We start from the raw sequence: 21974 nt of genomic DNA on the forward strand, positions 1-21974 counted from the left end.
CAGCTTTAAAAAGGAAAGAAAATCTGGGGCGCCTGGGTGGCTCAGTGGTGGAGCGTCTGCTTTTGGCTCCGGGCGTGATCTGGGGGGTCCTGGGATCGAGTCCGGCGTCGGGCTCCCTGCATGGAGCCTGCTTCTCCCTCTGCCTGTGTCCCTGACTCTCTCTCAATCTCTGTCTCTCATGAATAAATAAATAAAACCTTTAAAAAAGTAAAAAAATAAAAAGGAAGAAGAATCTGATTGAAGCTATTCTACAGCATGGGTGATACTGAGTGAGATAAGCTGCCAAGAAAGCATCGATACTATGTGACCCCACTAAGATGAGGTCCCTCGATGTGGTCCGATTCTCAGAGCCAGCAAGTAGGCAGTGGGTGCAGGTGCGAGGGGCCGGGGGAGGAGCGGGGGCGTCTGTGTTTTATGGGGACAAGAGTTCCCAGTTTGGGAAGACGGGGAAGTTCTGGAGAGGGACGGTGGGGATGGTTGCATAACCACGTGGATGTACTTACAGCCACTGAACTGGACACTTAAAATGGCTCAATTTTATGTGTATTTTAACTGAATTAAAAAGTTATTTAGGGATCCCTGGGTGGCGCAGCGGTTTAGCGTCTGCCTTTGGCCCAGGGCGCGATCCTGGAGACCCGGGATCGAATCCCACGTCGGGCTTCTGGTGCATGGAGCCTGCTTCTCCCTCTGCCTGTGTCTCTGCCTCTCTCTCTCTCTCTGTGTGACTATCATAAATAAATAAAAATTTAAAAAAAAACTTATTTAAAATGATGGGGGGGAGGGGAAGGGCAATCTGATCTGAGCAGATGGTCCTGGACCTGGATTCCCAAAGCCGGCAGCCCCACCTGGCCCGCCCAGGAGCCCCCGCAGCCCATGCTGGCCCACCTCGAGGTCTCCAGTGGACGATGGAGGTCGGTGCGTCAGTGAGAGATGCCTCACGTCCAACGCAACAGCTCTCGGGGCACCATCTTCGTGGAAAGTGTGATCCCTTTATGCTGTACTTTGAAGGCAGATGGGCACGCACAACCGCGTGTCTGCCTTATTCCCGGGCTGGGCCTCAGCCTGTGGGCAGGGACATTAACCCACCTCCGGCCCAGAGGAGGGTGCCCTGACCACGCCTCACCAGGCTCCAGGGGTTGGGGTCTGGCGCTCTCAGCCCCAGATGCCCCTGGGACCGCAGTCCAAGCTGCACCATCATACCATGCCCTGGCGCTTGGGCACACAAGAGCTGCCATTCAGATCTCAAGCCCACACCCCCGGCCCCGGCCCTCGGGCCCTCAGCCTTCTACCCCGAGGTCCTACACCCCCAGGCCCCACCCCGCCCTCCTGAGACCGCCTTCGGGTCAACTTGCTTTTCAGAACAATCGGCCTCCTCCTCAGCCAGGACATCAGGTGTAAAGCTTATACCTTGTGAAATAGCCATTGAGACAAACCCTTCACAAATAGCAGAAGAGATAAATAGATGCTCATCAGGCCCCCCTGGAAAGCCTCCCCCCCAGGTATCACCCGCCTGCTCCCTCTCCTCTCGGGGAAGGAGGAGGGAAGGGAGGCGCAGGGCGGCGAGGTCCGAGGGCTGCTTTGTTCATCAGCGCTGTTCATCAGGGCGCGATCGCCTGCTGCAGACAGCGCCTGAACAACGGGCCCCGAGGATCTGGTGCCTCCACGAGTCCGGGGAGGGCAGGCTGGTCCCCTGCTCCGCGCCTCACCAGGCTGCAGGCTGTGTCCACAGGGCCAGGTCCTCACCCGCACGGGTCACAACCCCTTCCCAACACGGCCAGCAGGAGACTCTCCCTCCTGTTTCTCCTGCGGACCCTGACCCCAGCCACAGGCCCCGCCAACTCCAGGGACCCTGTGTCCTTCCCGGAAGCTGCTGCAGCAGCTGCCAGGGCCCGCGCCCCAGGACACCCCTCCCAGAGCTTCCAACCGGAAGGCCCGACTGCGGGCACCCAGGGCCCTGGGACCCATCCTCGACGTGGGCTCGAGGCAAGGAGGCATCTGGGGTAGCACTGAGCCTCATTCGCCAAACTCCCGGGAGCCCTGATCCTCTGGAGGGGGAGGCGTGCGGCACCATGTGTGTGTGGGGTGCATGGCGAGGGGGTTGCTGGAAGGCAGCAACGGCCACTTGGGAAGAGGGCCGCATCCAGGAGAGGACAGGCCAGGTGGGCAGCAGTCTCAGCTCTGGGACCTGGCCCGGGAGGGTGAGGCCCAGCAGTGGGCGCCGGGGGTGAGTTAGTGGGGAGGCCAGATAGGAGCCCCAAGGGCTTATCCGCTAAGAGGACCCTAAGAGCTGTGGTCTCCCACTACCCTGGAGGCGGGGCCGGATGGGAGCAGGCCCAGGTGAGCTGGGGTGGGGGGGTACAGAGTGATGACAAAGTCTCTGGAGGTGTGTTGAGAGGAGAGGGGAGCCCGGGGGTGGGAAAGATCCCGTGCTGGGCAGGTAGAGAAAGCTCAGAGCCAACACCATTTTTTCCCAAGCACAACACTTAAACACCTCTCCTGAGCTGGGAATGAACATTCCAGAAAACTGGATGGGATGGCATCCTTGGGGAAACAGGACCCTCCTGTGGAGGTGCAGGGTGGCCGCGAGGGGGCGCAGCTGCAGACAACCCCTGGGGGCCCCTGTAATGATCAAGAGGACTTCAGAGTTAGGTCAATATTTAGTTTTTAACTTTAATGTGCAAATAAATAGAAAAGGAAAAACTACATTCAAAACAGCTGCAAAGGAAGTACAAGCCCCAGAACAGAAATTCTTCAAAAACAGAAGAGACGCTCCCTAGAAGCATGCAGGGCGGGGCTCAGTGGGGTGTGGCCCGCACCCCAGGGCCGCAGAGAGGCACGGAAGGGGCCACGGGCTCCGGAGGATGGCGCTGGGAGGGTCTGGTTCAGGAATTCCGGTAAGTTCCCTTCTTATAAAACAAGGATGTGGACAAAGTGCCTGGTACACTTGAGCAAACATGGGCTAGAAGACCCTGGGCAGGGCACACTGGCCCTGGAATCGCCCAGACCCCGAGTCAAAGGCTTTGCAAACCTTGAGTTCCACAGGTAACTTCTAGAAACACATCTCCAATCCCCAGAACTGCATATTTGGCACAGCTCAGTTTTGGGAGGGTGAGGGCTGCTGCTGGGCAGAAAGGAGGCCGCACGGGGATGGTTCTGGAGCCCCTGTTGGTTGACCCCCTTCTGATGGTGCCAGGAGCCCGGCCAGGACTTTTCATGGTGCAGGAATTCTAGAGAGCTGGTCCCCAGCCCAGACTGCTTGGCATTCTTGGCACAGAAAGCCTCTGTAGGGCAGTCGCCTCAGCCCCTCATGCCTGTCCCCTGTCCAGGTGGTGGCTCTAGGAATGGCAACGTCAAGGGCAGACCTGCAGAGTCCCACGAAGAGGGCTCTCAACTGCCCAAGGAACCGTGGGACTTGGCTGCTGCAGAAGTTACAACCACTAGGAGAGCTTATGAATAAATACTTGTGTGCATATATATATTTCTAGAATGTCCTTCTTAGGTACATGGCCGCACCTCTGGCCCCCCCACCAGTGTGGGGCCACTCGAGCTCCAAGGGAGTTTCAGGCTGAGCCCCCTCCCCTCGGGAGCTCGGAGTGTGGCTGCCATGTCAACACAGGGTTTGGAGTCCCATTTCTTCCAGGGTGGGGCCTCCCATGCCACATCCTGACACCAAAGCAGAATCTCAACAGTTTGGCCCAAAGGGCTCCTCCTGCTTTCAAAGTGACCAAGGACCCCACGCATTAGCAGGGCCACACCCATGCCCAAACTATCAGATGCAGGCATGGTCCCAGCTTGGGAAATTTCCAGAAGCTTTTAGAACCATTCAGGAAGGACAAGCTTTTCAAGCAGATCCCCCAGGCCCGACTCCTTCGATGTTGGGGTCTCTTGAATGCCGACCCCCTCCCCCACACATGCCCCCCAACGCGCAGTTCATCACGGACTTTTCCAGACACTGCACAAAAGGACCAGTGGTGCCCTCACCTAGGGATTTGGCACGTGTGATGAAAGCGGCCCAGCAGGTGCATAAAGGCCATCACTTGCTCCTCGGCCAGCGTGTTGATCCTCCCCCTTCCAGCAAGGAGCGAGCCCCGAGTTCAAGTGCAGGAAGGGGTCAGGTTTGGCACGGGATAAACCCAAAGGAAGCAGGGAAGCCGAAAGGGATGGTAGCACAGGGCCACAAGCCGACACAACCCTATCCTCTAGAGCTCGCAGCCTGTAGCAGCAAGGCTGGGGGACACTGTGCTCCCCTCAGGTTGTTCATGAGAAGGCCCCGATGCACATCTGGGCCAGGGAAGTGGCTGCACCAAACCGCGCGTCATGGCGCCCACCGAGGGAGTCAGGGCGAGGCTGGGCGGCGGCTGTACTGCACTCGGTAGCGGGTCACAGGCAGGCCGTGCACGTGTGCCGTCTCACAGAGGGTCTTGCAGGGCACCATGTCCTCGTCCTCCTCGCCCATCAGCCAGTCCTGCACCAGGCCAGCCGCCTCCACTGTCACGTTGTCCTCCAGCCAGCGGCCATGCCACTCCTCAAAGTGCTGGTGGTGGCGCAGCAGGACCAGTGGTTGTACCTGCAGAAGGGGGTGGGGAGGGGAGTCAGGGCAGCCCCAGATAGCCGTGGGCCGGATCCTGGGGGGAAAAAGGGTGCACACCACTCCCAGACAGCCGTGGCTCCCAGGCCCCGGGCAGAGAGGGGCACCTGCTTGGCCCGGCAGAGGGTCCCACGGCGGTACATGTAGTCCTCGGAGTTGACGATGAACATCATCTTGTGGGTGCTGAGCTTGAAGCGACAGTCCACGTTGCAGGCGCTCTCGACCCCGACCAGCCGCTTCCAGGAGCTCTTGGCCTCGCCGCGCAGGGCACGCACCTGCTCACACTGCCACCTGCGGAACTTCTTGAGGTTCCTGGAGGCGAGAGGAGGATCTGCAGACTGGGAAATCCTCACAGCCCGTAAACGCCGGGAAGACGGCTGACTTCCCCGGGGTCAGACAAATGCAGACCGATGTGGTGGAAACCACTACCCTACCCCTTTGGCCAGCAACACGGGGAAAACCAGTCAGGCCCTGGTGCTGGGCCCTGCTGCTGCCGGTGGTGGGAGCGGGTCCCCCGGGAAGGAACCACATCTGGGGGTCCTCTTACCTTTGCAGGAACACGGGCTTCAGGAGAAAGCCCTCGGTGGGCGAGCTGGATGCCCCCTCGGTCCCCACATACTGCTCCACATACCGAGCCAGGTGCTGTGGGGACATGGGGAGACAGGCCCGTGTCATTGGAGGCACCAGCCTCTCACCTGGGACCCTGAGCTCAGGGGCTCCCAGGGATTTCATCCTCAGTTTCCCAAAGCATCGGGAGGGTGGCAGCTACTGAGGAGCCACCAGATGGCAGCAGCTCTGGCTGAAGCACTTGCCCAGAGCCACAAGGTAGACAGCTGTGGCATTTCACGCTTGGGTGGATAAGCACACCTGCTATATGACATCCTCTCTGCACCCGTCACGTGACAAGCTCCCCCAGGGAGCGGGGCCTTCACACAGAGGAGCTGGATCCGAGGAGCGGCAGGGACAGGCCAGGCAGGAGTTGGGGATGAGCAGAAGGCAGGGCTTGCAGGGGCTGCTCAGGTCAGGGGTGAGCATGGTCTGCCGTGTCCAAGTGACCCTCCCTCTGTTCACCACCTTCTAAAAGCCACAGGCTCCTCCAGACTCAAGCCTCACAAAACCACATTTGCTGGAAACTTCTGGAAGGAGCAGGGTGTACAGACCCCCACCTACACTTGTCTGGGAAAGCATCTGCTGTTGGGAAGCCCTGAGGCCCACAGGGAAGGATTCCACAAGGGGACCCCCACTGGCTGCAGTAGTGGGGAGGGCCCTACTCTGTGAAGGAGGCTAGGGGCTTAGAGGCACCGGGATACCAAGTGGAATGTGCATCTAGAGTGTGGGCCAGGGGGTTTCTCCTGGTGACCAGGGGCTGGGATCCAGGGCTCTGGGCTTCAGGCACGGGGAGTACAGGGCCACACGCCACAGGGTCGGAGTGACCATGCAGGCCATGGGCTCAAGGGGGATGACAGTGTTTGCAGCAGGTGGGAGGAGCCAGGAAGAGGGTTTTGGGGAAGGATGGCCTGGCTCTCACCTGCCTTCCTGCCCTGGACATGCACACTGGCTCCTGATGGGGCATGTGCAGTGGCCATCCCCTCTCAGGCTTCCAAGAAGGTCAGGCTGTGACTGAGGCCTCGCTGGGTGGACAGTTGCAGCCGGTGCCTGGCCAGTGTGTGCACAAGGCTTTTGGGGGACCCGGGGGGCCCCATGGTGCTGCCCGTGGCTGCCCCTAACCCCCACGATGTGTTCAAGGTGGACTGTGGTTCTCACCTGGACCTCCACAGGGTCCTCTGTCTGCGCCTCTTCGGTGTCTAGAAGCTCGATGGTCATGATCACTTGCCCTTTGCGCTGGAGGAACATCACCTGGGGAGGAAGGGGGATGAACAGGCTGAAGCCCCGAACGAGGTTGCACGGTCATCTAGGACTGCCTTCCCCAGCTGCCAGGGGCCCAGTAAGAGAAGTCTGTGCTATCGGGTAGGCTAGCAGCCAAGTCAAGGCCCAGCGCCAGCCCCAGCCCCAGCCCCAGCCCCAGCCCGCCTCCCGGGCCGGGGCAAAGCAGCCAGTTGTCCCCCGTCGTGGGTGTCCTCCTTGCAGCCCCGGCCCCGCGTGGGGCAGAGCGTGGCCACCCCTTACCTTGAAGCAGTTCTCATCAGCCATGCACCGCTCAGCCTTCCACTGGTAGCTGGTCTCCCTGGCAGCGCGGACGCAGCGGGAGGACAGGTTCCCCCCTGCAGCACCTCGCTTCTTCTCGTTCAGGTAGAGCTCCACCACCTTCAGACAGACGTCGTCACTCACGAGGTGGTGCAGCTGGCAGGGAGGGAGAGCCAGTGGGCGCGTGGCGTCTGTGTGTCCCCAGGAGGAGTGAGGCACAGCTGCCGCCACCTCCCGTTGGGACCCCCCTCATCCCCAGACGAGGCCAGCAATGTCCACGAGGTGGGCATGAAGGCCAGGGTCCAACGGCTGTGCCAGGCAGCCTCCGCATGCTGGCTGCAGACCACACCGGACAAGATCGAAAACCAACCCAGAGCAAGCCAGCCCAGACCAGCAAGCGCTGCCTCGGTGTGAAAAGCACTAAGGTAGTGAATAAAACGAGCCAAAATGGGGATGGTAATTATCCCAAGGTGGTGCCATGGCAAGTAATTCTTCCCTCAGTGTTCTGCTACGGACACAATGAATTCTTGTGAGCCCTATCAACATACTCAAAACCTCCAGATTTAGGAAGAATAAGGGAAGTAGTGGCCAGTGAGGAGTTGGTGCCCCAGGCACCAGCCGTGGGGGTTCCAGGCCTCGGGGCCTTCCCCACGCGCAGCTTTGTTGGGTAGATATAACACGTGGCCGCGTGTAAATCTCACCCGGTAAGTAAGACCCCAGTAAACACACCGGCTGCTACTACTGACCAGAAGAAAGGCTAATCAAACAGGGGAAAGAGGCAAAGAGCACCAATATGGCCTCAAAGCCTTCTGATGGCCCTGTGAGCATGTGCCCTGCTGGCAGGTGGAAGGTCGGGGCCTGGGGTCCTGTCCTTATGGGGCTTCAGCTAAATATCTCCATTTTTCTTGCTCCTTTTCTTTTCCTTTTTTTTTTAAAAAAACAAAATAAAACAAAAAAACACAAAAAACAAAAAACGAAGAAACAAGTTCTATAGGAGACATTTGGGGACAAGGGAATTAAAAAAAAAACATGTTCATCAGAGTATCCGATCTGGTCCAACCCTCTGGGTGCTATTGATGAGGCTGCTGTCCCCAGAACTGGGCCCCACTGGGGGCAGACTGGATGCCCAGCCCTATAATGGCCTGTTCACAGGGCCCTGTGTGCCTGCTTCCAGAACACTTGTTCACACAGGCCATGACTACAGATGGTGATAGGTAGGGACAGAGAGCTGGCCTGGCACACAGAGGGACATGGGGAGATGGCCAAACACAAAAGGGTTAGGGTCTCAGAGCACACCTGTCAGGGAGGAGGATTCCTAGCAGCCAGAAAATGCAGAGCTTCCCACTCCCCAGTGGGGAAAAGGTGGTGGGCTCCACAGGGGAAGGGCCAACTGGCACAGATGGGCTCTCCACAACCTAGGATGTCCAAACAGCCACAGAGGGATCCAAAGACACCCACCCTATGAGCCGTCAGGGAAACCAACCACAACACAACCCCACCACCAGCCAGACCCATGAGGGAGGAGAGGCCACCAATCCTGAGCCATGGGAGCCCCACCCCAGGCACAGATGGCAACCTCCAGGGATCAAAGAGGGGCTCATTCCCTGCAAGGCTTCCTGGGGGGAGGGATGGGGGCCACAGGGATCTCGGCAGAGGACCCCACACAATCCCACGGTCTGGGTGTGGCCAGGCACGCTATGGGCTTGCAATGGTGCACAGCTCCAAACCGGGGGCTCTCGGTGCCAGAGACCAGGCCGTGGGTGCCTGCATGCAGGGAGGGCTATCTGTGAAGACCCGAGCTGCACGCTTGGGCATGCTTCTGTGTGTGTTTCTGCTTCGATGGGAAGCTTGTAAAGCCTGAATGGAAATGCCATTTCTAGCAACTGTATCTGGGTGAGAGGGTCAGGACACTACTCTTACCTCAGCTTTTTTGCTTTGCGGGGAATAGCCTTACTGGATAAACGGGAAACCAAGTCAAGCTGAACAATAACTCTGGTGGTAACAGAGCAGGACTTATGTCCCAAGACCGTATCTGTCTCGTCTGAGGTTTTGCTGTTTATATTAACGTGACTGATTTCCTCCTGTTGACACCCAGCTGTGGTGTCTTCTGCTATTCTCAGTGATGCTAATAAATGTCCCTGACAGTCTCCCTCCAGAAGGAATGAGCTACACAGTTCCTTATGTGTTGCTACCCTCAAGAAAGGTGTGTCAAGGAGTCAAATGGATCCTTGTATACCCATGTTTGCAATCACCAAAAGGTGGCAACAACCTGGGGGATCCCTGGGTGGCTCAGCAGTTTGGCGCCTGCCTTCGGTCCAGGCATGATCCTGGAGTCCCAGGGTCGAGTCCACATCAGGCTCCCTGCATGGAGCCTGCTTCTCCCTCTGCTTGTGTCTCTGCCTTTATGTGTTTGTGTGTGTGTCTCATGAATAAATAAATAAAATCTTAAAAAAAAAAAAAGGTGACAACAACCCACATGACCATCTACAGGTGAGTGGATGAATGAATGTGGTCCATCCACACGATGGTGTAGGCGTCGGCCACGTTAGGGAAGGAAGCACTGAAACGCACTACAGATGGATGCGTGCATTTTGGTGGATGAGCCCCGCAAGCAACATACTGAGTTTGAGAGGAGCCAGACACAAAAGGCCACAAGCTGTATGAGTCCATTTAAAGGAAACATCTAGATCAGGAAAGTCCATAGAGACAGAAGACAGACAGGTGGCTGCCAGGAGCTTGGGAGAGGACAATGAGTGGGATGACCGCTCATGGGGGTTGGGTCCCCTCTGGAGTGATGGAAATGCTCCGAAACTAGATACAAGTGGTGTCTGTACAACATTATAAACGCACTAAATGCCACTGAATCGTTCATTTGAAAATGGTGAATTCTGTGTTATGTGAATTCTACTTCAATTAAAATAACAAAAGAAAAGTGCTGACCACAGGGCCATCCCCACAGCATGAGATGAAGGAAGGGCCGGGGGCAGGCAGGGACCCTCCCAGAGGTGCTTCGTGGCCCGTGGCTCCAGCCCCGCCACCCCTACTCACCTGCCGCGCAATGCTCTGCACCAGCTTGTCCATGGTGAAGCCCACGTAGGCATGGATGGTAAACATCTCACGCAGAGTGTCCTCGTACTGCGTGGGGTCGATGCTGCCCTCCAGCAGGCTCCGCACCATGTCCAGGAAGGCCGGATAGTACTCCTCCAGCTCCACCTCGCCTGTGGAGTGGGGACCACAGTCACCCAGGGCCACACACACGTGTGGGCCTCACCAGGATGAACCTAAGTCTCCACAGGATGCTGCCTCCCGCCACAGGCTTCCTAACATCGGCCTGAGGCTCCAGGACGGGAGCCAGACTGGGCACCCGAGTCCTGGGCCAGCCGGTGGACGTGAGCACCCGTGCACCACCCCCAGGGGCCCAAGGCCTTACTCGGCTGCTTCAGCCGCAGCTCCATGGCAGGGTCGTTGGCCTTCTCCCGGCGGCCCTCACAGAGCAGTTTCTCCCTCTCCTTCTCGGTCCGGTACTCCAGGAGCTGCTTCTGTGCCTGGCGGTAGATCTTCAGCAACCTGGAGCACAGGGTCTGGTGGAGGCGCAAGAAGAAGTACCAGTTGTTGTTGGCGAAGAAGAGGCTGTACACGTCATCCAGGGGCTTGTGCTGCTGTGGCGGCTGCTCGGTGGCCGGCGCCTCGCCCACGGGCCCCTTCTCCTCTGGGGGGCTGCTCTGTGGCCCGGGCGCCGGCTTCTTCCGGTCACCGGGGTCTGCACTCTGCCCTTGGGGGCTCCCCCGGCTCTCATCAGCGGAGTCCTCAGACGCCCCCAGGTCCAGCTGCTGGGAGAAGAAGAGGCTGGGCACGAACTGGTGTACCAGCTGGTGGATGGTGCCCTGGTCCTCCTTCTGGATGGCTGGCTGCCGCTTCACGTAGTAGCTGATGAGGGCGGCCGCGTCCTCCAGGATCTGCCTGTCCTCATACACAAAGATGAGGTGTGGCTCGCTGGAGGGGGCGCTGCGGCCTTCCGAGTGTTGCTCCTGGTGCTGGGGGGGACAGGGGGTCATTAGGCAGGAAATGACCAGCTGGGAGAAGTCAAGGTAGGGGAGCCCAGGGCCAGAGTGCTCTAAAGGCATCACACTCTGGTCTGGGGTGCAGCCCAGCACCTCCCAACTGCCCACCAGCCCACTCCACCCACTGATCTGTGTCTAGAGTGATTTGACCTACAGGAGCATGGTCAGCCTTGTTACGGCCTTCTAGGCCTTCTGCACTGCTCACGACAGGATCCCAGTCCCTGGCACATCCTGTAGCCCCCGACACCTGGCCTCATTCAATGCTTCACGAGCGCCGAACTACCTCCTGCTATGTGTTAAGACCTTTGCAACCTACCCCTCTACTCTTTTGCCCTGGAAAACCACAGCCCTGGTCTCATCCCTCTCCTCAGACTTTATCCAGCTAATGCCTTTTCTTCCTGCGAACCTGTAGATGATCATACTCTCTCCAGACTGCCTTGAGCTGCCTGCTGAGGTCAGCCCTGACAACACGCTCCCCTGGGTGGCATTGATCCCCAGCACCAGGCAACGAGGCTGACACACCCAGGCTCTCAGAAAATGTGAGCGTGGATGCCGTGCCTGCAGGTGGGGAGCTCCCAGGGGCAGGGCCAGGTCTCTCTCACCTCTCGGTGACCGGTCCAGGGCACAGCACTGAGGGGACTCCTTGAACAGCCACAGAATGAGTGACCAACAGAGAACGAGGGCAGGGTCAGGCCTGTCTCTTCCTTCCAGAGGTCATGCTCCCTCGGGGACACTATTCTGTAGCAGCCCGAGATCTCCTTTCCCTGCGCTGGCGGCAGGGGGGCCTGAGAGCTGGTGTGCGGCTGCTCCAGAAGCTGAGCCCGGCTCCTGGCTCTGGCGTAACCTCCTTCTCCTACTGCTCTGTGAGTCCCTATCTCATTTGTGCCACAAACACCCTCAAAAATCTCTTTAAGTCCTTTTCTCAGAGCAAGTTCCGACGTATGGAATTCAGAACTGTGTTCTGCTAACCCACAGTGCAACACGGGGCTGACTTCCCCATGCATGACAGGCTTGCACACGCAGAGCTCACCAGGCTGGTGGGCCAACCTCCAGCCCCAAACAGTGCCCCTCTCCCCTCTGCCCCCCGGGGAAAGGGCGAAGGAACTCCGCGGTGACAGTGCTGGGCCTCACGGGTCAGCTCATCAACTCTCGTTCTGAGGCTGTCCCACGTACTCTGTTGAGGGGGGTGGGAGGGTGCTCTCAGGCCTGGAGGATCCGCTGGAGGATGAAAGTGAGGAGACCCAACTAGCTGCAAGTGGGCCCTGCAGGGCAAGGGGCAGCCCAGAGCAGAGCAGCAGGAGGGAAGGGGCTTCCCACCACAGGCTCTTGCAAGTAACTCCCTCCCTGTATGTGGTATCAATGCCTCAATCCTCATAGCCTGGAGCCAGCCCTGCCTCAGTTCTGCGGCTCTGGCCCCATGAGCCTGACTGTGCCCCAGCTGCCAAGAAGGCGCAGTGTGGTGACTAGAGGCATAGCCCTTGGGCCCGGAGCGTTGTCTCCTGTGACTGGCTTTGGCTAGTGGCCACATCTCAGGTCTCCGTTTTGTCACTCCTAAAACCAGGACAATGCTACTGCATCGTAATGTAAGGGTCAGATGGAACGTTCCTCCTCAGGGTTCAACTGTGCGGGCACACAGCTAGCAGCAGAGAAAGGAAAGGTGAAGTCACCGAGGGAAGGTTGATCAAGGCCCGGGAGTAAGTGGGGAAGGAAGGAGGCGTGGGAGGGGAGGGCCCTTTGCCAGCAACGGGCTATAATCCTCCCCCTGGATGGGTGTTAGGCTGAGTGCCACAGAAACATCCACTCCACCCCTATGAGAGGGATACTGAGGAAACAGAGGCACAGAGAGCTGGCAATCTGCCTGAGACTGGGAGAAGCAGAGGGCCTTACTTCATCATAGACGCTCTCGATCTCGTTGAGTAAGCTCTTGGAGCGAAGGGCCTTGGTGTCGTTCTGTTTGAAGTTTACGGCCTGATGGTCCAGGGACTTGAGATATGCCTTCTCGTACTGTTCCCGCCAGATCTTGTTGAAGCCCTGCTGGGCCTCCCGCCACTCCTCCTCCTTGGCCTTCAGCCTGCAGGGCAGAGGGGCTCAGCATGGAGACAACCCGGGGCACCCACCCGTCGTCCCTGCACAGGCAGCTGTCATCCACCCACAGGCCTAGCCGAGTGCATTTCCAAACCAGGGACAGCCAGCTCCTGGCCTGGGCAGTGGGTTCCGCGCTTGAGAGAAGAGGAAGGGAGAGAACACTGGCTCTGTAGAACTGATGTGGCTGGTGTTACAGCTCTTCAAGTATCGCTGCCCCAGAGCCTTCTCCCTGCCCTACCCCATGGCATTGACCACACTCTGGGTAGTTAGTGGATCAACCACTGGGCTCACATACTTGACTGCCCCAGGCGAAGGGACATGTCAACCTCCCTCAGCTACTCTGCAACCCCAGGGTTGAACACAGCACCTGGTCAAGGGCAGCCACTTACTTCATACCTATTCACTAGCACAAAAAGGTTCCCAAAATGTACTGCTAAGTAACAGGCAAGCTGTGCTATAGGGTGATCCTATTTGTGCTTTAAAATAGTTACCTTTCATGTTTAGATAGGACTATGTGCATGGGGAAAACTCTAGAAGGATGAGACAATTAACAGTTGTGCTTTTCTCTCAGGAGTAGAACATAAGGAGGAGGACAGACTGGAAATCATACTAAGATAGCCTGGGGCCCCGGGGGCCCCCTCCCAATCACTGATGACAAACAGCACTAATGAGCCCCAGGGGGACTGCCTGTGACAGGTGGGGCAGCCAGAATCTGGAGACACCTTTTCAGGACGACAGGGACAGCAGTGACGGGGTTTTTCTTGAGGCTCTCGATGATCTCTGGAGCCTTGTCACCGTAAATACGGTGGATGGCGCGGCGCTGGATCACCTCCGATGTGCCCCCCAGACAGTCATCCAGCCGGAACTTCTCCTGGTCTTCAGGTGCCATCCGTGAGAGCTTCTTCTGCACACTTTCCAACACACGGATTGTGGCCAGGTTGGTCTCCAGGACGACATCTAACTACGGAGAGGAAGGCAGGGGCCAGCTGTTGGGGGGCAGTGGGGCCCTGGGGACAGGCCTGGGTTGGCAGAAGAGATGCTTGGACAGAAATGATTAACTTCTGTGTTTTGGGACGGGGGTGGGGGGAGGTGGGGGGGGTGAGGGATGACGGATGCCAGGAAGTGGTAGCCCAGATGCGGGCCCAGAACAAGCACAGTTGGTTATAGGGCTGGGGTCTGACCCCAGCAATGGTGTGAGCCAGGTGTTCATGAAACACGACTCGTGGGTGGCTTACCACCTGCATGAATATCCAGTAGCTAGGACATGGGTGGACCCATCTGAGGAAGGAAAAGGTCCCCATACTGATCCACTTCACAGGCATCAAAGACAATAATAAAGGTGGACTCATGGTCGTCCCTGCCCCTGGGATGACTCTCCAGGCCACGCTGATGGGGAGCCAGTCCCCCAAGGTTACACACTGTGATCCCACTTAGGACAAAGTGACAGGGCTGGAGGACAGGTCAGTGGTTGCCAGGGGTCAGGGACAAGGTCGGGTAGAGAGGGAGGTGGAAAGGGCCATACGGGGCCGCAAGAGGGAACCTGGTGGTGGGGGAGTGGTGGTGGGGAATACGCATGTACACACAACACACACACCACCACACACACGGGAACACATGCACACATACACACACACCACGGAGATGTGAGATCTCAGGTGTGTCAATGTCAACCTCCTAGCTGTGACACTGTGCCAGCGAGTTTACACGCTGGGACCACTAAAAGAAGGGTCCCGGGAATCACCGGTTGCACGTAAACATCCAATGATCTCAGTAAGCATTTCAATGACGAGAATTAAGGTAACCTGAGTTAATTAATTTAATGTAAATAAGTATTATGTTTAAAATGGAAAGAAATAGCACCATTGCCAAGCCGGCCTGAAGGGCAGCAAGGCAGAAAAAGGACACTTTCAGGTGCTGCCCTCTGCTGGAAAGTTCTGGAATCCCTGGTACTTGAAAGGAGACTGAGAAAGATACATCCCAGGATGGAAAGGTAGGATAGGGTAAAGTGGAGAAATGGGGGACAGGCTCAGACCCTAGTCCCCGGCCCCCTATCATAGCCAGGAGTAAGGACTGGCTGGGAGGGCCCCACAATGCCAGCATACACACCTCGAAACGCTCATCCTCACAGCGGTGCAGTTGCTCTTCGTAGGGAGTTTTCTTGGAGCTGACGAAAGTGGAGTCCTCTGACCAGGAGGGGAATGAGACCCAGGTGTCATTCAGCACCTGGACCAAGAGGAGATGCTATGACCAGTGCGGGAGGCCTCGGTGGCCAGAACTGTTTACCATGATCCGGTGTGAAAGATACGGAGACAAGGGACATAATCCACTTCTTACAGGAAATTACCTTCTCATACAAATAATAACCTTAATTTTAAAGCGTTTTTAAGAGAAAACAGGACTTTGGTCCTGTAAACAAATGATACTATTTCAGGGGTTGGCAAACTTTCTCTGTAAAGGGCCAGATGATGAAAATTTTAGGTTTTGCAGGCCAGCCAGTCTGTAAGAGGACTATTCCACTCTGCTTCTGTCCTGGTAAAGCAGCCACAAGCATTATAATGGCATGTGTATGTGCCAATAAAGCTTTACTTACAAACACAGGCATAGGGCCAGATTTTAGTTTACTGACCCTAGGACTATATACCCTGAAATCCAGCAAGTACTACTGAATTCTGGAAACAGAGTAACAGCCTGTCTACTAACTTTGAAAAAGTATTCAGTGGTCAAGCTAAATGGAGACATACCAGAGGCAGTGACGTCGTGGGACAAAGCAGGCTCCTGGCTGAAACAAACGTAAATCTAAATGCAGGAATATGCCAAAGCCGACACCAGTGCCAGGTGCTCTGCAGTGTGCCAAAGCTACCAGTATGGTAAGAAACCATCATCTCAGCTTAGGCATTCTGGCCACATCCCAGCACTATTATTCAAAATTTAGGGGGTTAACATTTCAGTTCTTTTATGTAAAACATGGGGGTGACGGGTTTTTGTGGTGAAAGCTGACGTGAGCCGCCAGGGAGCACTACCTCCTTGCAGATGGCCGTCCTCCCACTGCACTTGGGCTGCTGGTAGGTTTTGGGGAGTGCTCGGTAGCTGGATCCAATGCGCTTGCAAGATGCGTAGTCAATTTCCCGGCTTATTCCATCCCCGGATCTGTCGCTCATGGGTGGGGCGAATGACAGCTCTTTCACCCCCAGGAAGGACTTGAACTGCGCAAAGAGTTCTGGAAATTTCCTTCAGAAATAAAGACAAACAGTAAGTTGGCTTCTCTGGGGCTTTCTGGGAGGGGCCTAGCGATTTTAGACTGGCTTCCCCTTAGATGCCTAAAGGTTGTCAGAGAGGACGGGCGAGGTGGAACTGAGCATCAGATGTATATAATGTCCTCAACTGTGTGAGTAAATCTGCCTCTCATCCCTTTGTCACCAGCCAGGTCCCAACACTAACAGGAGAGCCTTGAAACATGCTGGAATTGACAATTTAGACTGGCAGAAGCTGGGGTTAGGGATGTTCTTTAACTGGAAAAGGCTGGGCCTCAGGCTAGGGGTTGGTAAACTATTGCCAAGCTGCACATGCCTGTCCTTGCAAATAAAATTTTATTGGTATACTGTGGTGTCCATTTGCTTAGTATTATCTGTGGCTGCTTTTGCACGACACTGCCAGTGTTCAGTTGTACTGCCCCTTGGCCCTTGACAGATAGAGTCTGCCAATCTTTGCTCCAGAGTCTTCCTTCCTGAGGGAGATCTCTCCTGGGAAAACCTTCCACAGACATGTTTTCACAAGTCATGATGTAATGGCCATGCAATGAGAAGGTTTCAATACAACTGGCCCCCAATATCACCAGGATTTGTGATTAAATGAATATCAAATCCTACCAAGGGCAGTGCCTGGCTAGCTCATGTGGCTCTCAATCTTGCAGTTGTTGAGTTCAAGCCCCCACGCTGAGTGTAAAGATTACTTAAAAAAAAGAAAAAAAAATCTAAAAAAAAATGCTACAGGGATCCCTGGGTGGTTCAGTGGTTTAGCGCCTGCCTTTGGCCCAGGGCGTGATCCTAGAGTCCCGGGATCAAATCCCACATCAGGCTCCCTGCATGGAGCCTGTTTTTCCCTCTGCCTGTGTCTCTGCCTCTCTCTTTCTCATGAATAAATAAAATCTTAAAAAAAAAAATGCTACGGCAAGAAGGCAGTTACTTTGACAGGTGGCAAGGTGATCCTGCCTCCTGCAACCCCCTTCTTTCATGAACCACACACACACTCCCCTCCTGAAATGGCTGTCCACTGTGCAATGGCTGTAGGGACCCCATACCAACTCCGTTCATGAGGAAAACCCACAAGCAAATGGAAACATAGGGATGGAAGACATCAACAAACACGGTGCGGAGGCCATCTGAAGTGACAACCGTGATAAAGGCAAACCGTGAATGATCTGAAGGGGGACAGGTCACTCCAACACAGTCCGCTCCAGTCCCAACTCCGGCAGCACCGCCACCAGGTGGCAGAGCTCCTGGGCGTGCAAACCCAGACTGATGCTCATACTGTGAGAAAGGCTTTGTCGAAGCGACTGCTAACCCAGCCAGGCATCACAGGAAGGCGAGCAAGCAGAAGCACGCTGTAGCTCTTTGCTGCACACCCCTGAGGTCCTCCCCGACACTGCTCTAGGCACATGGAAATGAGAACAGCTGACCCCAACCCAACACTGCCCACCTGCTCAACACCTCAAATTTGGAGTTCCTGCATTCTTCTCCCTTAACTGATAACTGCGGGAAGGTAGGTTTGGCCATTTTGCAAAACTCTCATTCTGGGGGATCCCTGGGTGGCGCAGCGATTTGGCGCCTGCCTTTGGCCCAGGGCGCGATCCTGGAGACCCGGGATCGAGTCCCATGTCGGGCTCCCGGTGTGTGGAGCCTGCTTCTCCCTCTGCCTGTGTCTCTGCCGCTCTCTCTCTCTCTCTGTGTGACTATCATAAATAAATAATTAAAAAAAAAAAAAAAAACAACCAACTCTCATTCTGCTGGTAGGAAGCAGGGTCCCCATTTGGACTCAGGGCTGGTGATGCAGCCAACTGGGCAGGCCAAGGCCCACATGCAGCACACCCGCCCCACACAGGCCTCCACAGGCCAGTCAATGGCCAGAGCACTTTGTCTTTCCAACAACAGGACCCACTCCCCAGCCAGGGCCCAGACCCAGAGCACTGGATTCTGAGCTCACAAACACACTTCCACTGGAGAGTTCCACTTCCACTGGAGTGAGCACGCAATCCAAGTCCATATAAAAAGCCAGCCACGGTTTAGCCAAGGGTAACAGGCCATCTTGCTCTGGGCCATTTTTCAGAGTGTTAATAGATCTTTATCAGCCTGGGAAAGTTAACCCAAGTGAAAGGGTCACCCTGACATGTGCACCCTCTCAGGATCACCAAGGAAGCACTGCCTGATGACCCTAATTTGACTTCTGAGTATCCCAACCTATGGAGCATGACCTTAGCACTGACTATAGAAAGAAACTAGAAACAAACATCATTATAGACTCTGCTGAGAAACCCATGATGCATACAAGCAAGGGAATAGTATGCAGTAGCTATAAACGATCATGTAGGCCCACATCTGACACTGAAAGACATCCAAGAAATACTGAATTTAAAAAAAAAAAAAAAAAAAGGATGCTGCAGCCCAGCCTGATAGCATCATGTCCAGAAAGCAGAGGATAAGCAAAGGGCCAGTTTCTGGGCTGGACCACCCTAGACCCATCCAACACCACGGCAAAGTTCTCTTTGAAGAGCTATCTCTGAGGGAAGTCAGAAGTATTCACTCTGGGCCTTAGCCTCTTCATCTTTAAAATATATTGAGGATGGGTGACTCAGTTGTTTTTTTTTTTTTTTTTAAAGATTTTTATTTACTTATTCACGAGAGAGAGAGAGAGAGAGAGAGAGAGAGAAAGGCAGAGGCACAGAGCAGAGAGAGAAGCAAGCTCCATGCAGGGAGCCCGATGTGGGACTCGTTCCCGGGACTCCAGGATCACACCCTGGACCAAAGGCAGGCATTAAACCGCTGAGCCACCCAGGGATCCCCAAGGCTCAGTGGTTTAGCATGTGCCTTTGGCTCAGGTCATGATCCCAGGATCCTGGGATCGAGTCCTACATCTGGCTCCCCACAGGGAGCCTGCTTCTCCCTCTATGTCTCTGCTTCTCTCTGTGTCTCTCTTATGAATGAATAAAAAATACAATACAGTACAATAAATTGAAACAGGGGTGCCTGTGTGGCACTGTTGGTCAGGCATTTGACTCTCGGTTTTGGCTTGGGTTGTGATCTCAAGGTTGGGGGACTGAACCCTCTGGCAGGCTCCATGCTCAGTGGGGAGTCTGCTTGAGTCTCTCTTCCTCTCTGTTTGCCCCTCCCACTCGTGCTCTAAAATAAATATATTAATCTTTTAAAAAAATCTATTGAAACACATCAAACATGTCCATGAATCCATAAGATGCTAAAAAATTAAAAACATAAAAGAATTGATCTTGATAAGATAGGAATGTGACTCATCATCCAGCCACTTATAATAAAAGGGAGAAATCAAGCATCTAACCTGGGCTGCCAAAAGGTGACAAATACTGTTGAGATTCTCTCTTTTGCAACCCCCAGTGAACACATAAATCTATGAACTACAGAAAGAACGTGGACACTACTATGTCCACATGGACATGGGGGACATGGAAGATGGGGACTGTAGTCAGCGAAACCCACGCCAGGTGCAGGGGCACCAACACAGAAACAGGAAGGAATAAAGTGGGAGGGAGAGACTCACAAGACATATTCTAAAACAAAACCCAGACAGGAGGGAAGATTGGGCTGCGTGTTTGACAGTATCTGCGCCATCCTTACTGTAGGGAGATGCTGGCCCCAAGTGATACCTGTGAGGGGGGAAGGAGCATGATGGGATGGCATGGGAGGAGGAGGGGTTCCCAGGGGCTGGCAAAGGTCCATTTGTGACTTAGGTGGTGAGCACAAAAGGATTTGCCTAAAAATGATTCATCAAGTCATCCATCATACGGTTTTTTGGATGTGTTTTATTTTACATTTAAAAAAAAAAAAGTTAAAAATCTTAAAATGAAGGCAGCCCGGGTGGCTCAGTGGTTTAGCGCTGCCTTCAGCCGAGGGCCTGATCCTGGAGACCCAGGATCGAGTCACACATCAGGCGCCCTGTATGGAGCCTGCCTCTCTCTCTGCCTATGTCTCTGCCTCTCTCTCTCTGTCTCTCATGAATAAATAAATAAAATCTTTAAAAAAAATAAAATTAAAAAAAATTTTTTTAAATAAATACTGAAGGGTTCAGGAAGCACCTGTCCCTGGGGATGACTTTAGAGCTAAATAAGGTGCTATGCAGTCATATGCATGAGCATACCCCATGTTCTAGACACTACTTTAAAGGTCTTATATGTACAGCCCAATTGGAGTGCTCTGAAACTCTGTATGGTACCTCTAGAAATCCCCATTTCATAACAGGAAAACTAAGATTCAGACTGGTTAAGGAACTCACCCAATGTGACAGAGCTGATGAGCAGGAGGCGATGCTGGGGCTGTCCGACTCCCCTCCTAAAGTGCACTGTGTGTGAACTGTGCATGTGCACTTGCCTCCTAGAAAACCTCTGCCCTCCTAGCAGCTACCCCAGCCCCTGAGGTCAGCCCATGCTCTGCAGTAGCAGGTGCTGGAAACAGGCTACTGACCTCACTATCAGGGCCTCTCTCCGGCCAGCAGGGATGCTGAGTAGACATTTCCTTCTTCCTGGCCATTTCTGATTGGTAGAATTTTAAAAAACTTATCAAGTGAATTTCTAGGGAATTATGTTGGGTGAAGAAAACCCAATCCCCAAAGGTTGTGTACTGTGTAATTCCACTTAGATAACACTTCTGTTATGTAAATTTTGGAGACGGAGTGCAGATTAGGGGTTGTCAGAGGTGTGGAGCCAAGACTGGGGCTGGGTGGAGGAGAGACGTGGATGTATTACGGTCAACACAACCATCTGTGGTTCTGAAGCTACTCAGTATCTTGACTGTTGTGGTGGACACATGAACCTTCAGAGGTGATGGAGTTGTATAAACACACACACACACACACGGAAAACCTGACAAGATGAGTGGATTGTGCAAGTGTCGGCATCCTGGTTGTCACGGGGGGGGGGGAGGGGGGGGGCGGTACACGACAGTGTCAAGGACCTGTGTTCTTTCTCACTACCAGGCTCCATCTAGAATTACCTCCACAACCATTGCAATTTACAAACAAAATTAAAGAAAGTATTTATCATTTTCTGAAAGCCATAAGCAACAGAAGGGCGGACAGAGCTATGGAAACAATTCCGCCTGGGAAGCCCCAGGAAGTGTCACTCACCCGAGGAACGGGCTGACGAGCTGCAGGAGCTCGGAGCCGGACACCAGCTCCTGGTTGAAGAGCGCGATGCAGCGGAGGAAGTTCTCGTAGACCTCCTGGCTCTTCAAAACCCTGCGAACCTGTGGGGAGAGGGAATGAGGGTGCCTTCGAGGGCCAGGCCCCACACGCACTCGTCTCACTTGGTCCAGACGTCACTATGTGAACACGGAGTCATCAGGGCAGATGTGCTCTCAAGTGACCAGCCACGGCTGGCAGGGCAGTGTTCTCCAGGCAGCTAATTCACCCCTCAGACAGTACTGTGCACAGGGCCATCTCGCTGGCTCCTGCCACTGACCCTGCACGGGAGCCCCACGATTGCTCTGGCTTTACAAAAGCCATACAGCTTCAGGGAGGCCAATGTGTGTCTTCAGACTGGTGTGGGTCCCGAGCTCTGCTGCCTCCTATCCATACCACCTCCCACTGTGCAAGCTGGGTGCCAGTCCCTCCTTCCCGGCCTGACCCAGCAGCTGCCCACCCTGCCGCCTCCCTTCCTGCACATCTGAGCTGGGGGAGGCAGGCCGCAACGGCTCACCTTGTCAAAGAACGAAAACTCCTGCAGAGTGCCGTACTTCCCCACGGCAGCGATGGACAGATCTTTGGTACCTCGGAGTTTCATTTTCTTCTGTGGAGAGAAATTCTGTGTCACGAAGGCCCTGTACATCTTTGTCAGAGTTACAGCACTGTTGACACTG

General features: G+C 55.0%; 1 protein-coding gene across 2 annotated transcripts in view; it reads right to left on the reverse strand.

Moving 5' to 3' along the window:
• Nucleotides 1-2645: 2645 nt before the first annotated feature.
• The window catches only part of SIN3B (SIN3 transcription regulator family member B), a 40441-nt gene continuing 21112 nt past the window's right edge, over nucleotides 2646-21974 (reverse strand). For both annotated transcript variants that reach the window (XM_038566950.1, XM_038566949.1), the window contains 13 exons: nucleotides 21815-21904; nucleotides 21244-21362; nucleotides 15900-16107; nucleotides 14986-15102; nucleotides 13602-13840; nucleotides 12682-12865; nucleotides 10164-10767; nucleotides 9782-9951; nucleotides 6716-6889; nucleotides 6353-6445; nucleotides 5136-5230; nucleotides 4696-4900; nucleotides 2646-4567 (listed from right to left, as the gene is read on the reverse strand). In XM_038566950.1, the coding sequence (XP_038422878.1) occupies nucleotides 4337-4567; nucleotides 4696-4900; nucleotides 5136-5230; nucleotides 6353-6445; nucleotides 6716-6889; nucleotides 9782-9951; nucleotides 10164-10767; nucleotides 12682-12865; nucleotides 13602-13840; nucleotides 14986-15102; nucleotides 15900-16107; nucleotides 21244-21362; nucleotides 21815-21904 (2529 nt within the window). In that variant the 3' untranslated portion in view covers nucleotides 2646-4336. The remainder of the gene's footprint in view (nucleotides 4568-4695; nucleotides 4901-5135; nucleotides 5231-6352; nucleotides 6446-6715; nucleotides 6890-9781; nucleotides 9952-10163; nucleotides 10768-12681; nucleotides 12866-13601; nucleotides 13841-14985; nucleotides 15103-15899; nucleotides 16108-21243; nucleotides 21363-21814; nucleotides 21905-21974) is intronic.

Source organism: Canis lupus, chromosome 20 (assembly GCF_011100685.1).
Source record: "Canis lupus familiaris isolate Mischka breed German Shepherd chromosome 20, alternate assembly UU_Cfam_GSD_1.0, whole genome shotgun sequence".
Lineage (NCBI taxonomy): Eukaryota > Metazoa > Chordata > Mammalia > Carnivora > Canidae > Canis > Canis lupus.